General features: G+C 35.6%; 2 protein-coding genes across 2 annotated transcripts; both read right to left on the reverse strand.

Annotated features, from left to right (window-relative positions):
* Positions 1–93: 93 nt before the first annotated feature.
* On the reverse strand, positions 94–3,054 carry LOC130408062 (septin-5-like). The gene is made up of 10 exons (XM_056731479.1): positions 2,812–3,054; positions 2,590–2,728; positions 2,364–2,450; positions 2,131–2,254; positions 1,857–1,991; positions 1,480–1,597; positions 1,295–1,390; positions 1,117–1,213; positions 778–917; positions 94–678 (listed from the first exon to the last, which is right to left on the reverse strand). Exons 1-10 carry the CDS (start codon positions 3,043–3,045, stop codon positions 667–669), a joined length of 1,182 nt encoding a protein of 393 aa, XP_056587457.1. The 5' UTR covers positions 3,046–3,054; the 3' UTR covers positions 94–666.
* Positions 3,055–3,832: 778 nt separating this feature from the next.
* Positions 3,833–15,635, reverse strand: limk1b (LIM domain kinase 1b). Its single transcript, XM_056731474.1, has 15 exons — positions 15,366–15,635; positions 12,450–12,588; positions 11,315–11,424; positions 10,633–10,809; positions 10,448–10,553; positions 10,185–10,369; positions 8,590–8,779; positions 8,341–8,427; positions 8,134–8,265; positions 7,785–7,844; positions 6,495–6,560; positions 6,257–6,416; positions 6,118–6,173; positions 5,305–5,462; positions 3,833–5,038 (listed from the first exon to the last, which is right to left on the reverse strand). Exons 1-15 carry the CDS (start codon positions 15,413–15,415, stop codon positions 4,855–4,857), a joined length of 1,860 nt encoding a protein of 619 aa, XP_056587452.1. The 5' UTR covers positions 15,416–15,635; the 3' UTR covers positions 3,833–4,854.
* Positions 15,636–16,220: the final 585 nt, after the last annotated feature.

Here is a 16,220-nt window from a genome sequence, read left to right on the forward strand (position 1 = left end):
GAACTGGAGAGTTTTTTTATAAACACAGTGTAGGCCTAGATATCTGGATTTTTCTTAACGCAATGTCAACCCAAAAGAAAGAAAACCAATAGATGAGATTTCCTTAATATCTTATTTATTTCTCCATTAATGACATTAAATAGAAAGAATTTAGAAATAACAAAGAAAATTCTACAAAAGAAAAAGTTGCTCGGATTGGATTTGTCACCTGCTTGGAGTTCAACTTGTTTCAGAAATGTCTTGTAAGGTGTGAACTTTGTATTATTTTACTAAGGTGTTTTATTTTGTTTTTAAGTGGGCTATTTCGTATATTTTAACATGTAACTTGTTTTATATATTGTTATGTTGTATTATTTATTAATCATGTCCTGCTCACTGCATGTACAATTCATTCAAAATGTACAAACATACAACAATTGTATTATTCAACATGTTGTTGACACACCCTAAAGCAAAGTATGTACCTCAAACCATTAACAAAGTGGGGTCATAAAAAACCTGCCCCCCCTGAAAACAATCACCCAATGTAAGAATTGTTTTCAGACCTTCTGCCCTAAATTGTAATTTTATGTTTAGTTCATTTATAGTAAGCCTATTTATTGTGTTATCATTCATTTTTTTCTTTTTTAATAAGCAAGTCCCCTGTTGTCCTTCTCTGTTACACCATCACTCGTTCACCTTTTGGTAAAACATAATAAAGTTATTTTTAACAGTCTCACAGAATTCTCTCAGTACTAAAGCATGAAATACACTGCATGTGTCACAGTGTGTTTTTACCAGATGAGGGTTGTTGCACAGGTAATTTATACGATAGTTCTCATACAGCTTCTGGTGCGTCACATCTTTCAGGTGCTGCATGTGTGTGCGGATCAGCATGTTCCTCAGATGCACAAAATCGCTGTGAGATGGATTCTCGACTGTTAGAGAAGAAAATGAATGTTTAAAGAGGGGTTAATAATCATTTAAATATAATGTACAACATGCAAACGGCTGAATGTTGAACGAACAGAAAAAATACTCCTCAGGAGCCATCAAGCTCCAAAATGTGCAAAAGCATTAAAAAATAAACATACGTCCATAAAACATCTATAACAACGTTATTACATGAGTATGTACCTTCAACAACACCCCATGGGTAGACACGGGCTCGCACTCTCCTGCCGTTGCTCTCTACTACTGTATTACTGCCAATGACAGCAAAGGGGATCATTTCCTATAAGAGAAACATGATAAAATGATCACAACAATAAAAAAAGTATGCAAGGCTAACAAAACAAAAGGCGGATTATTAAACCTTTAGGTCCTGCATCCCGAGAACATCATTACTATCCAGATTAGATTCTGGGGACTGGAAGACGTGGATGTTGTATTTGTTAATTTCAGTTCTTACCTATGGACACAAATGTTATAAGTGGAGACAGTAATAACTCCGAAGAAATGTTGATTGGTGTGATTTTTATCTTTTAAGTGCATACTTACTTGAGTTTTAATGTCTTGGATCTCTGTTGGGGTCAAACTGTCTGCTTTGGCCAGCACAGGCACGATGTTGACCTTCTCATGCAGGGCCATCATAAAGCTCACATCAATTGGCCTAAGTCTGAGACAGCACAAGGAAAAGGTGATATTCTCCCATAGTCACTATGCTATTTCTGACAAAAATCCAAGATCTTAAGGGTCAATGTACTGTCTCCTTAAATCAATCCAAATCAATAGAATGGAGGACACCTTGCTTTCAGTGTATTTCCACTCTGTCCACTAGAGGGCGGATCAGAAATGTGAACGTTTTTAAGAGATGTCCCATGAAATAATATGACAAATTCTTCAAATGATAACTATAGAAGAGCTTCCAGTTTTACCCATGTCCATGAGGTGAGATGAAGTACAGACAGCAGTGCACTCTGTTGTCCCTCATGTTCTTGCGGTTTAGCCCGAATTCATCTCTACGGTACTTCTCCAGCTGCTGATCTACATAATCCACCGCAGCCTGCCAGCTGCACACAACACCATGTGTAAAAACATCTCTGTATGTTTGACAAGACCTTTCTAAACACACTTCTGACTATGAAATGATCAATGTTAAAAAAGTGTAATCTGTCGATTTGGAGAAACATCCTTTGAATTGCAAAATACCTTTTACTGTTATTTAGGGCGTCTCCGAAACCAGGGGTGTCGACAATATTGAGCTTCAGCTTTACTTCGTTTTCCACAATTTCAACAGCAGTCTTTGTTATTGATACCGTCTGTGTTATCTTCTCTGTTAGATAAAAACATACATTTCACAACAGATCTCTTTAGAAAACATGAATATTGGAATGTAGTGCTGATTCATTTCATTTTGGCACAGAATAATTGATGTTGAGCACCTGAGACGTCATACACGTGCCTGTCCATGTAGAGGTTTGTGAGGAAAAGGCTGTTAACAAGTGTGGATTTGCCGAGACCAGATTCACCTAAACAAAACCATCAAACTTGAGTAGAATTCAGAAAGACAAAACCAAACATTATAACAAAATATAGCTGCTGTAACACCAGATTTCTTTTTTTTCTTCATAAAAGATCACTTGTTATTAACCATTTTTCTCTTCTTACCAACAACCATAAGATTGAACTCAAATCCACTTTTCAATGAATTACGATGGACTTGGTTTAGAAGTGTGTCAACGCCGACATATTCCTTCTCTTGGTTTGACCGTGTGTTGTTGATGCTGGAATATTCCCTCTCTTGGTCCTGGAAAGTACAACAAACAATGGGTATAAAAGACATTTTTGTTTCATCTTGTCATTGAATTTTTCCATAATATGTTTCGTTACCTCCAAAACGGCAAATGGGTCCAGTTGAGTCTTTGGGCTCTTGGGTTTAAAAGACGATTTATCAACAATGTCATCAGTCTTCATTACAGCCAATGGGCAGAAGAAGAAGGGGTCCTGTGAGAAATCAACAGTTTCTTCTCCTTCGTGTGCTTCAGCGGTGCTGCTGGAGGAACCGGCAGGAGAACCGGCCATAGCACCGGCCATAGCATAGTTTTCTGACTGAAAAACTGCCATTCCAGAACACTGACAACAAAACAAATCCATCATGAAACTGTCAAAATGTAAAACTGGACTTGGAGTTGACATAAAGATTAAATTTGTGAGATTTTATTTGAGAAGATGAAGAATTTCACCCACCTCTCCCTCTGAGGCGGATGTTTAATGATATTAAGACAGCAAAGATGACGAAGCATTGGAAAGAGATTTAATAAATTAAAAGTCATTTTGAAAGGTGAAACATTTAACACTACAGTAGAGAACACAATAATAGTTGTTTCTAAATCAAATCACTGTAAGATTAAAGAATGTTATTATTTTGACAAACATTAAGATGGACACTTGTTACCTTGATCAAACTCCACGGTCTGTGAATCTAGAGGAAGTGGTTTATACAGTTCAAACTTTATTTAGGAGGGAATGTTCATTTATTAACGTTCATACATCATTTACTAAAATCTTAATTCATCTATCAAATCCATCACGCTGTTGTGAAAACTTATATATATATATATATATATATATAATATAGTCGAGCGTTACTCACTGCGGCGGTCCATTGACTTGCAATCGTTGAGAAAATTGAACAATATTTGCTCGTTTTGTATAAACCGACGGTTAAAAAGCTGTGCAAGATGTCCAAAATACAGTTGAAAATGTATAAAAGTGTTATTAAATGTATACAAATAAACAATTAAACGAAGAAACTTGGCTTCGGTTAATGAACTAAAACCGTTGCGATGTTCCGTTACTTTCCATTTTTTCAAATATAGTTCAGATGAAACCATGGCAACCCACTCGCACGTGCAGCATCAATGCATTTATTCCTTCAGATTAATTGCTTTGAGCACAATTCACAGTATATTAAAACTACATTTTACAAATGAAACAACTAGATGTAATAGATCACCGAGAAATGTATTAAGATATCCTATATGAAATTTAATGCATGTTTATATTAAAACTAGGGTTCTGTTAATCAGTGTTGGGTGTAACTAGTTACTAAGTAATTAGTTACTGTAATTTAATTACTTTTCCCTTGAAAAAGTAAAGTAAGGGATTACTCATATGTTTTCTGTAATTTAATTACAGTAACTTTTGATGTACTTAAACTAAAATTCAAAGTCTTACTTTAAAATCTGTGCTCACATTTGTAATACTTTGGTCAGTTAATAATATTATTTATTTGAATGAATTAAATAAGCCGTTTCATGTCAATCCTTGAATCACTTAACTAAGGTTGATGTATGATATAGAAAGTAATTAGTAATGAGTAACTAAATACTTTTTGGACAGAGTGATTTGGACATTAATCTAATTACACTGTGTATACACATATACACATATACACATTGAATATGTAATGAGTAACTAGTAATTAATTACTTTTTCACAGTAACTTACCCAACACTGCTGTTAATACAATATAACATTGAACAATAATAGCACCTCTGTATCCAAACAGCGCAACATTACTGCAGCAGATTCGTAACAACTTGAACAATATACAGTGGTCTTAAAATAATAAGCAATACATCAAATGTTGTATGTAAAACCATAAATATAAACTTGTTTTAATAAAAGATAGCACTGGCTAACTTTCAGAATAAATAAAATATGTTGACTCAAATACTGTTCAAAATACTATACTGTATAAAATTAAAAAGTAGCTGATTTAATACAATTGAATGAATTTAAGGTGTGGACTACTGTAAGAATCCTTCTGGGGCTCATTATCAGGAAGATTCTGAGATTTCTAACTTCATCACATCATAACATCATGATTCCCGTGTTCTTTTGTTTGCTTTATAGTCAGCACGCCGGACTTCAGCTCCTGCCAAACACAGAGTTCACCAGTTGTTTGGATGGAGTCCCATACGTTTGTTTTGACTGGCTGTGCTCTTCCCAAAATGACTGACAAATCTCTTCCAGTTCTGACACAAGAGGGAATCTCATCTCCAAGTGCATGAACATGTTGTCCAACCACTTCTCCAATTTATCAAACGTAGGCCTATGAAAAAATCAAGGGAAAGACGAAAATATTGTTTTCTTTATTTTACCAGTCAATTTATTTAGTCATTTAGTGTGTATTTTTAAATATATAGAATAAAACATCACAATGAATCAAATACTACACATGGAAATGCTATACTGAAAAAATATAAGCACTTGGTTCAGATGGAAATGTATTATTTAGGTTATTGCATTATACTTTGCTTCGTATGGGAAACCGCGTGATATAATGAGATTTGTGTATATGGTTAAAATGACAAGCACCTTTTTTCCGCTTCCAAGGCACAACACAGAACTGCAATGGGAAAGAACGCCGGTGGGCAATCTTTAGACACGTAGCGCTCCAGAAATTCCTTTACATTTAATCCAAAATCCTGCGTGCGCGGAAGGTAATCTGGATCGGCATAAACCCTGCCGATAATCTGCCATGAGAAACAAATTTGCATGTTCTGTTAGTTTTCAAAAGGATATATGGATATCATTATTAATCGGATAACCTTTGCCAATCTTAATATGCATCAACTGTACTACTGTACAGATCATTTTTGTTGCATTGCAACATACTGATTACAAAGGGTCTATATATTCTATTGTGAGGATGGTCTTTATAATTTTGTAATACAAAAAATGACAATTGTGTCCTAAATTATTGAAACATATGGTAACACTTGAGTCGAGATTGTGCTATATTGTTTACGTACTTAAAATGATAGTCATGATTTACTCACCCTCTTGTCATTTTAAACCTTTGAATCTTCTGCAGAACACGAAAGCAGATATTTGGAAGAATGTTGTTAACTGGCCTTCATTCACTTGCATTGGTTTTGTGTCCATACAATAGAAGTGAATGGGGGCCAGTGCTGTTTAGTTACCAACTTTCCTCAAAATATCTTCTTTTATGTTCTGCGGAAGAAAGAAATACAGGTTTAAAATGAAAAGAGGGACAGTAAATCATGACATCATTTTCATTTTTGGGTGAAGTGTCACTTTAATGGATTGTAGGCAGACCTTTTAGTCGAGAATAGGCTATATTCACAATATAGCACAACCTCTTGTAACTCATTTATTTATATTTACCTCACAAAGCAGAATCCCAAATGAGAAAATATCAACATGTTCATCATAGTCTTTTCCTGCAGGTGAGAAAATAATGTGTAAATACAGGAGAACACAGCAATCTCAACAGTCCACTAAAAAGTTCATCCAGAAATCTCACCGTTGATCATTTCTGGTGCCATCCAGTACGGGTTCCCCACTACAGTATACCGCTTTTTACGTCCAAGCTTGTTCATTTTGGACACTTGTCCGGGCGAAGCGTTCTTTTCCTCCTTCACAAGCTGAGCCAAACCGAAGTCTGCAACTACTACTGACTGGTTCTGTCAGGAAAACTAACAATGTCACACAAATCCAGCAGTATAGGCCATCTGCATTTATAAAAATGTATGTTTTCTAACCTCTCTGACAAAGCAGTTGTGTGAGTTTAGATCCCGGTGTATGACATTCATTGAATGCAGGTAGGCCTGTGATGAACATTTTGAAATGAAAGAGAAATGAGTTTGACAACATTACATAATAGAAAAACTCAAACTGATGTTGTGTAACAAAGAAATATAGTTTATTTCACATATGTTATAAATTGTGTTTCTAGAGTATTGTCAGTTTACAAGATGTATTTTCAGACTGTCCTTTTAAATGTTCCTCATCTGACACTTGTTGATTTTATTTTAATTTGTAGTTTAGTAAGCAAATAAGAACTTTAAAAAGTGCTAAATAAAGACAATTATACAGTACATTTCTACTTTTTCTAAACATTTATGACTTTCACTGAAAAGTTCATGAAGTGCAAAACTTTATTTATTATGCCAGACACAAAACAGGTAGGAGCTGATCATATTCTTTTTTTAAATCATGCTTGTATGCAGGACATGTCCCCCCCACTTTTCAAAATCCTGGTTATGCCCCCCTCACTTTCAAATTTGTTTGTAATTATTTTTTTATCACCACGGAAATGTACTAGGACCGAGATCACTGAACGATTGTTTTCAATCCCGTGGTTTTGATTTGAATTTAATAGAAATTTGTTTTTACGTTGTCGTTGTTTCGGTAGGTGTTAAGCTGTTCCCTTATAATGGACTTTTATGGGGAAGAAACACGTAACGTGTGATTTATTACTTTTTCTGTTTAATAACGACTCGTTATTTTAAAAGCAGTTAGTGTTTATGTCATGGGTTAACATAAACGTGGACTTCCCTGGTCGTTGTTTAGGTACGTTAGACCTCATTTAGCATTTTAGAAAGTCATCTGGATCGTATCATTCTGAACGCAGATTCCGGTTTACAAGCCATGAAATAAAAACACCTTTAGGTTTCATGGTTTAATCACTCAAAAACAGAGCAAAACATAGGGATAGTATGTTGAATTTGTAATAGGATTCAAACCAATATATTTCCCCCCATTTTGTGTCGGCCAACTTCTCAAACCAAAGTTACACCCTTACTTGTATGACAAGAATTATCTCTAAAATTCACTGCTACTGTATGACTGCTTCAGATTCTTATCTCTGTCAAAACAAGTCTGAAGGAATGAGGCAACAGCTACAAAGAAGAAGATGTAAAGGTCTGTGCAATAAGCTTTTCTTGCATAGTTTAGAGACTGTAAAACAGTACAGGTTATCACTGCTTGTACCTTTCGATGTTGAATCGTATTATAATTCTGCAAAGTAAATATCACTTTTGTTTACTCACCATTCCAGTAGAAATGTCTTTGGCATAGCTCACTCTCAGTTTCCAGGGATGATCCTTGTCCTAATTTAAGAGATTTTTTTTGTTTATATAGTTATACATGTATGTACAAATAAAAACTAATACAGTGAACTAATAAACATGAATACAGAAAATATTTAGGGTAATGCAAAAATACATGCAGGACAAAATTTATTCTTAAAATTATGTATATTTGTTTAATCAAGTCATTTACACCTTAATCTATTCTTGAATTATTGCATTTATATATTTTTAATGACTGTAGATTGGGTCCTCCATATACATTTGATGTTCAAATATGGGGATTTATGGGAAAAAAACACATTCAAACCATTTTCTGGATGGTGTCTCTCAAAGTTCCTCCTTGCACATACTCAGAGATCAGGTTGAGCCGCTTGTCTTTGTAAAGAATGCCGATAAACTTCAAGACGTTTGGATGTTCGAGGCATCTCATCACTTTGACCTACAGCCAAACATCTTTAAATTAGAGATCATCCTGAGCAGTCTGATAATCTCCAAGCATGCACAAGACACAAACCTCTTTTAAAAATGTCTTCTGAGTCTCTTCATCAAACTGAAGAAGTTCCTTTATCACCATCACCTCACCTGTTACCACATGTGTCACCTGACAAATCCAAACATGTGGTTATTATTATATCTGGTGTAAGAGTGTGATGCGATATTACGCTAGCTGGAGTTACAGCACATGCACAACTCAATCTCTGTTCTGAATATCAATGTCCACTAGCAACAACAATATATTTTATTATCTCTGTCTCTGCTTCACCTTGATGGCTTGTCCAAAACTGCCTTTCCCCAGGACTTCACCGTATACAAGGTCAGAAGGCCGGAAAATGCGCTGTGTTTTATCACTACCGTCAAAACGCAGAGACTCGGATCGATTAATGTCTCTTCTATGGGACAGAAGTGTGGTGTGTCGTTGTGAGCATGGAGCTTTGTCAATACTGCAGCTGCGCCTGCAGAGGGAGATAAAGAGAAATTGTGTTTGCTTAGAGACAACAAGACAGCTATTTCTGACATCGAGTAGCTTAGTTTAATAATAGCCAAACCGATTTATCACCATAGGCATAATGTTTATGTAGATACATGATACATGTGTCATGCATTGCAATTCTATTTCTTTATAGAAGCAATTGGGAGTTTTTAGCGGTATCTAGTGGTGAGGTTGCGAATCGCAACCAACGGCTCACTCCAACCCTCCCTTTCGAAGCACTACGCCGGCTGACACAGCACTAAGATGTCGTCGCGTTTTGGCTTCTTTGCTGAAGGAGATAATACAGTATATTTACGAAACATGCTCTTTAGAGCAGTTTCTCTGTTTAGGGCTACTGTAGAAACAACATGGCGAATTCCATCCGCGGTGTACTATGTAGATAGAAATAACTCATTCCAAGATAATAAAAACATAACGCTTCATGTAAGGTCTTTATACACCTCTGAACAAAACATTGACTTCCATTGTATGAACACGAAATCACAGAGACATTTCTCAGTGGTACATTTCTCAGGGGTACGTTTCCCAAAAGCATCGTTAGCCAACTATGGTCGCAAGTTCTGTCGTTCCAGTATAATTCAACGATTGAAGTGTTTCCCAAAAACACAGTTGTTTATTTGAGATCACTCGCAAGCAGCATCGCAAAGTTGGGTGGTTTGAACTACAGGTCTAGAGTTGACAAAATGTTTATATGCTCTCCTACTTGTAAGTCGCTTTGGATAAAATGTAAATGTGATGTAAATGTATGGCTTTTGATCAATGTCAGCAAGCAACATGCAGTGCATTCCATATCCATACTTTTAAATATATACAAATTCAATTTGACATCTTTTAGTTTGTCAAGAAAATAGAAGCGTGTTTTAAAGTGCGCATGCGCATGATTGTGGGCTCTAGGACCCTGGGAAATCCCTGGGCAGAGTTACATAGGAGGAAACTTATGAATGAGTTAAATATTGTGAAATAAAACAACAGAGAGCAAAAATATGAAAATAAAAATAGTTTTCAGATGCAGTGTATGTTATTTACAGCAATAATATGACAATATATTAGAAAATTTGAAGATGGTATTACTCCCCCACCCAAGTGACATCATCAACTATGTTGTTGAACGAACATGGTTCAAACAATAGATGTGCGACAAAGTTACTATGTTTTCGGGAAACAGTCGCGGTAAGTTTCTCAAACGATGCATCATATTATGGTTAACCAGAGTTATGTCATTGTTCGGGAAGCGCACCCCTGAATATCTTTCTTTGTGTTCCACTGAAGTAAGAGTCAGATTTTGAATGAAAGGATGAACTTTAAGGATTTTATCCAGTAAATTGTATTAAAGTGTTAAAATGTAATATAATCAGCTCAATGCTTACAGAATATGTCTGGATCGAATGCCTGCTAGTCTACTGCTGGGAAGAGCAAAGACTCCTAATGTTCCTGGCTGGTCCAGGTCTTCCCCCAGCAGGCCTGATAAGTTCTGGTGTTTCGTGAGGTCTTTAGGGTCATGTTCAGTCGTGATTTGCAGCCAGTGCTCTGTGTCATGAATCACCAGATCTAACTGAGACATTTAAAGCACAACATGTCACATGTGTAAGAGTGATCAAGAACATGTGTATTATTATCTAAGGAAGGATACCTCATCTGGTGGAATGTTTTGAACAGAGATTCCATTGATTTCAAGAATCCTGTCTCCTGCATGGATCAAAGGCTTCACCTCAGGGGTCGTGCTGTGCACGTCCAACCTGTTTTATGAAGGAATTGGGATGAATTAAATGTAAATGTATTTGTTAATGTGTGATTAAGTTTTATGTGGTTACTTACTGAGAAACACGGATCACAGGGCCTGTGGCATTGACAGGATTCTGTTCCACTGTGAAAATGAAACCTCGTCTGGTTTCAGCAGAGGGAGGAAAGGACATAGACGACACGGTATGAGGAAGGCATGAACCTTTTGATCCTGAATCCTGCGTTGTTGCCTTTTGGTAATAACATTTTCCACTATAAGGAGGAAGTCATGTAAAAGTAAGATAAAAAACACAATTCAGAAAATATGTATTAATTTAATTTCTGTTTAAAATTGCTCAAAATAAAATGGTTTGTTCAAATTGACTGTTTAAGCATTATAATAATACTAATGTGTGGGTGTTATATAATAAATACTATTTTATTGTTATTAAATGCACCACATCAACATCATATATATTAATAAGAATGTTCAAATGTATCGTTTAAGCATAATAATATTAATAATATTTGTATTATTATAATTATGATTTTTTTATTGTTATTAAATGTACCCAAATAATAGAATATATAAATTAATAATAATAAAAATTAGATCGTTCAAATGTATTGTTTGAGCATAATAATAGTTATCATATATGTATTACTACTACTATTTTTGCTATTATTAATATTTTTTTTGTTATTAAATGCGCCACAATAATATGATGTATACATTCATACTAATAATAAAATTATAGTTTTAGCTTTTGAAACCAACCAGTACAAAGTGTTGGAATCCACTAAAGTGAAAGAATCGCCATCTCCAATAAACGTTTTGCAGATTTCACAGCGGAAACACTCAGGATGGTATATCTGCTTCCCGGCCACCTGCAAGGAGGGAAGGAAGAGGCGACGTCAGTCTACTATTTTTCATTATAGGTTATCATGAATTCAACGGAGAAGCAGAGAATTAAGGTGAGGTATTGAGGTGGGGACAGGACGGATTAGATCAGAACTGAAGCAGCACAATGAGAGGAAGTGAGATTAGGAGTGGGAGGGGCGATCGGCCCTCAGGTCAAAGAGGGAAACCATGACAAAAACACAAAGGATTTGAAACTCTAAATTCTAATATAGCCATGATAAGACAGACACGATTACTGTCTGTTAACAGACATCAGTGCATGGAATTTTGTTTGTTTGCGTAGTCTAGAAGAGAAAGACGAATGAATTTACTGAGTCTTCCAGTCAATGACTCACTAAAAGCTGGAATGACAAATGTTTATATTGTTTTAGATAATAAATAAACAAGACTCAGCAACTACAGTTTATTCTTTCTTTTTGCAAAATGTTTTTAAAACAAGTAGCAAAATTGTATTTATATTCACTTAATTTGGGTAAAAAATTAAAAATCCAATGTGCTGTTTAAACCTGAACAAAGCGGTCACATAAAAATTATATCATAATTTATTTTCATTGCCTTTTTTTCTATTTTGGTAAATATTGGAAAACTGCGAAAAATGCAACCATAAGCCATGGTTTTATGTAATGTGAACTATACATACAAAATATTCAAAATAATTTTTGACAGAGCCAGTCTCAAAGATCAAGTCAATGCGCATATCCTTGTAACATATGTATAACAGATGCAAAATATACAACTTGCCCTGAAGTAAAACTTTGCCCTGAATAAAACACATCATGCTTGGGTATGTGGGAGAACAAAGATAAATGTAAATATGTTTCTTTTGTGCTATATAGGAAATGCTACTGTAATGTCGATGTATAAATGGGATTCAGAATCACCGAGCTGAGCGCTCCTCCTCACACCTAATCCAAAGCTTTCTGTGTTTTTAAAACCATTTGACAGTTGTGTGTATTTACATAAAGACGATTAGCAAGGGTTGTGTACTTACCATAATAAGACCATTAGTGATTAACTCTGAGCAGCCATGACACTGTTCTCCAAATCGTAAACAGTAATGTTTCTTACAGAAGAACTTTCCATCTCTTTCATAGTACCATTGTGAAACAACAGAGTTACACTCACAACACCTAACAGAGAAAGAAACAGACAATGATTTAAATACATAACATTTTTATTATTTACTTTTTTGATGTAATTCATTTTAAGCATAGATTAAACCTCATGACTCAAATTTCGCGAAAAACGATGTGATCAATAAATCAACATGTTTTATCATTCATAAAACAATTAAATACTAGTTAAGCAATTTCAACTGTTTTGCAACTCATCAGCAAATAAGAATAAGTTAATAAAACAACGGGTACAGTCTATTTGATTATATCTGTAAAAAAATATAATTTAAAGGGGTGATATGACGCGAGTAAAACCATTATTATGGTTTGTTTTTGATGTAAAGCAATGTGTATACCTGATTTAATTTTTAAAACGCTGTATTTTCCACATATCAGGCATGTTTGTATCTCCTCTATACACCGCCCCTCTGAAACGTGCAGATTTTCACAAAGCTCATCGCTATAAAATATAGGTGTGCAATGATTGGCCAGTTAACCAGTGCGTAGTGATTGGTCGAATACGGCAAGCGTGTGACGGAAATGTAACGCGTCTTACAATATTTGGAACATCAGGTTCCAAAGCAATTGTACTGACAGGTACACCCACCTTACTTGTGTTTACATTTGGGAGGTCTTAGTCAACTCATACCACAAACTGACGTAGATTTGTGGGGGTGTGGTTACACGAGGTGTTCAGGCAGGACTGGGTGAGCATTCGCTTTAAGATAGAATACATCTTTTGTTCCGACACTTGAATTTTTGAACATGTCTTATACATGCATGGGCAACTTATTACACACCAAAGACAGGTATCGTATCTAATCAGTAAATCCTAGATCATAAAATATATACCCATTTCCACTCATTTCAAGTGAGGGTACTATATTTACACACGGTCAGACGTTTACGAGCACTTTTCACATTTGGGCTATGCGAAACCTTTATGTTGTCATGATGAACACAAACCACTATAGATCTCGTTTAATTTCTATTTTGAGAGTTTGACAGCAAACCATGAGTGTTTTTTGTTGTTTGTATATACATGGCATCTGATAGACCCAGATCTGATAGCTAGACCCAGAAACAGTGGTGCTCAAAATGAAAATTCTGTTATCATTTACTCACCTTCGAGTTGATACAAATCTGTATAAATGTCTTTGTTCTGATGAACAATGAGAAAGATATTTGGAAGAATGCTTATAACCAAACAGATGACTGCCATAGTAGGAAAAAATACTTTATCATGTATCATTATTCATCATCAGGACAGCAATCAGTTCTGGGGAACTTTTGACATTGTATTTTTCCTACTATGGTAGTCAACAGGGGGTAAAATCTGTCTGGTTGAAGGAGAGTAAATGATGGCAGAATTTTAATTTAGTGTGAAGTATCCCTTTACAAAGCAGATAGGTGCAAATAAGGGGTTCAAAGCAGGATGAACCATCAAAAGAACCTTCCTCAAGTGAAAGGTTCTTGAAGGCAATACTGTAAATAGTCTAAATAACCTTTTTCATCACAAAGAACATTTTTCTCCTGTTGTTTCAACATCGAGGAACAGCCTGAACATTTTTTTGTAATAAACCTTTTTAATAGGCCTCATGGCATTTGCACTTTGGATGACAAAAAAGATCAAGTATGTTGTTTATCAAATCAGCTCTGAACTTAGAGTAAGATTGAGCAAGACCGAATGAAAACAAGCGAGTGAAGAGGCGTTTCCTCTCCTGGCACATCTGAACAGGATGACTGCCATGTGTTTCACAGCTGGTACTGATCTGCTCTTCCATCCTTCCCTGGACAAATAAACAGCCCTCTTACACTATAACACATATGTATTGCGATCAAACACGGGTCAAGTGTGTAGTGAAATGTTACTATTAAATGTTTGTACATTCAAATTTAAAAGCTTACTTAGATACTTATGCAGAATAAATGTTACTACAAAGACAAAACCAATTTACGTTAGTTGACTTTACATGTATAGACATTTTGACGTATTTCGTAGGCTTTCGATGCTTTTGACAGTTCTGTGGTTAGATGTTTAATAGACTTTCTTTGTGACTGTATTTGTGTGTATTTCCTCTACTAACATGAAAAAACGAGTACAATGAAAATCAAGTGTCATTTTTCTGTTATTTTAAGGAATTTTCATGTATTTTTTAACAAACAATAAAAAGGTCAAATGACAGAAATAGACTGCATATTTACAATCTGGGTTAAATCCATCCATTCATTCATTTTAAAAACATTTTATGCGTTTTCTTTCCGGTGCCCTTCCGGTGCCCCAGCTGTTGAAATGAAACGTTGAAATTCTACGTTTTTTTACAGTGTAGGCATTATCATCATAGTTTGTAATGTTTTGTAAACAGTTTGTGTGATTGTAATAAACCCGTCCAAACGTCTATTTAAGTCAAATATCTGCCAGCAACATCAACGCAAAATGGATTCTGAATAGAGAAGTGGGAGCGAAAACAACTGTGCGAAACAAACAAACAGGTCTGAACTAACACTAACAAACCTTATGATGCCTCGAGAGGTCTTAAACAAGATCAGAAAACCGTGTATCTGTAATTGATCTACATATACGACAAAGTTACAAACTATGTCTTCCACAACCCCTAAGAAAGTTATCTTAAGATCATCTGAAAATTGACAAACAAGTTCCTCTTTTTGTTTTTACCAAAAATACGCGCAAATAAGATGCACGTCTCCATTAAAACCAACGTGCTCAATTTCAAACAAAAATGACAGCCCAAAAAAAGTCAATTTTGAACAAAACAAGCACACTTTATTACCTTGCTTTCCCCTCTCTTTTGCAATACACGTCCTGACAAGACTTATGCATAGCAGCAGTTGTACTCCTCTACTGGTCCTGCTCCACTGGTGGAGAACAGACACTACAATGGGTGGAGAAAGTTCAGGAATAAATGTTCAACCAGAGTAATGTTCATTAGTCCTAGTTTTTCTTTCATTTTTGCATATGCAGCACAGAGCTGCACTGCTTCCTGCCAAGAGTCTGAAGAGTTTAGATCCCTCCCACCCCTCTTAACTTAAGTCCACCTTGTGAAGACTGCTTTGCTCGCAGAATGAATGCATACTGTCAGAGGATAGTGTTACCCAACCAGTGTCACCTGCTGAGAACCCTCACGGACCACATGACCAGACGTGCATCCCAGTCCATTCATCGGGGGGAGGTTTAGTGCAAGTGTATTCACGCAGAAGAATTTTGAGAGAAAGTATTTCGCTTTGGATCTGTTTACCAGATTCGAGCGAGTGGAGTGGAACCAAATCTGAAGTGAATTTTGGTTATTATTGCCATGCCATCTGGTGTGTAGATGCTTTATACACATATGCACCCAAAGAAAATTACAATTGAGGAACACAAATGAGATCTTTAATATATTATGACAGCAACGGGAGCTCCATCTCAGACTTTTTTGAAAATAGGATCCGAGATACTGAAGTGAACTCAGATCTGTCGAGAGACCACCAATGTTATGATTCAATATGAACTAAAAATATCAGGTCAAATTCTTCCCAGACCAAATTCACATGAATTTAACATCTTCAGGGCCTTATTGTGTGCCAACAATTGTCCAATTTGTGTCTATTTTTATTTAGGAATCTCGGAGGAAACATCTGAGATGATG

Source organism: Triplophysa dalaica, chromosome 19, assembly GCF_015846415.1.
Source record: "Triplophysa dalaica isolate WHDGS20190420 chromosome 19, ASM1584641v1, whole genome shotgun sequence".
In the NCBI taxonomy this organism is placed as follows: domain Eukaryota; kingdom Metazoa; phylum Chordata; class Actinopteri; order Cypriniformes; family Nemacheilidae; genus Triplophysa; species Triplophysa dalaica.

Coding starts and splice junctions, on each gene's coding strand:
- limk1b (XM_056731474.1), bottom strand. CDS start 15,415: ATGCATAAGTCTTGTCAGGACGTGTATTGCAAAAGAGAGGGGAAAGCA. Junction 8,266..8,340: donor AGAAGACATTTTTAAAAGAG/GTTTGTGTCTTG, acceptor GTTTGGCTGTAG/GTCAAAGTGATGAGATGCCT. Junction 7,845..8,133: donor GAGACACCATCCAGAAAATG/GTTTGAATGTGT, acceptor CTCTTAAATTAG/GACAAGGATCATCCCTGGAA.
- LOC130408062 (XM_056731479.1), bottom strand. CDS start 3,045: ATGGCAGTTTTTCAGTCAGAAAACTATGCTATGGCCGGTGCTATGGCC. Junction 1,598..1,856: donor ATCTCACCTCATGGACATGG/GTAAAACTGGAA, acceptor GTGCTGTCTCAG/ACTTAGGCCAATTGATGTGA. Junction 1,391..1,479: donor TCCAAGACATTAAAACTCAA/GTAAGTATGCAC, acceptor TTGTGTCCATAG/GTAAGAACTGAAATTAACAA.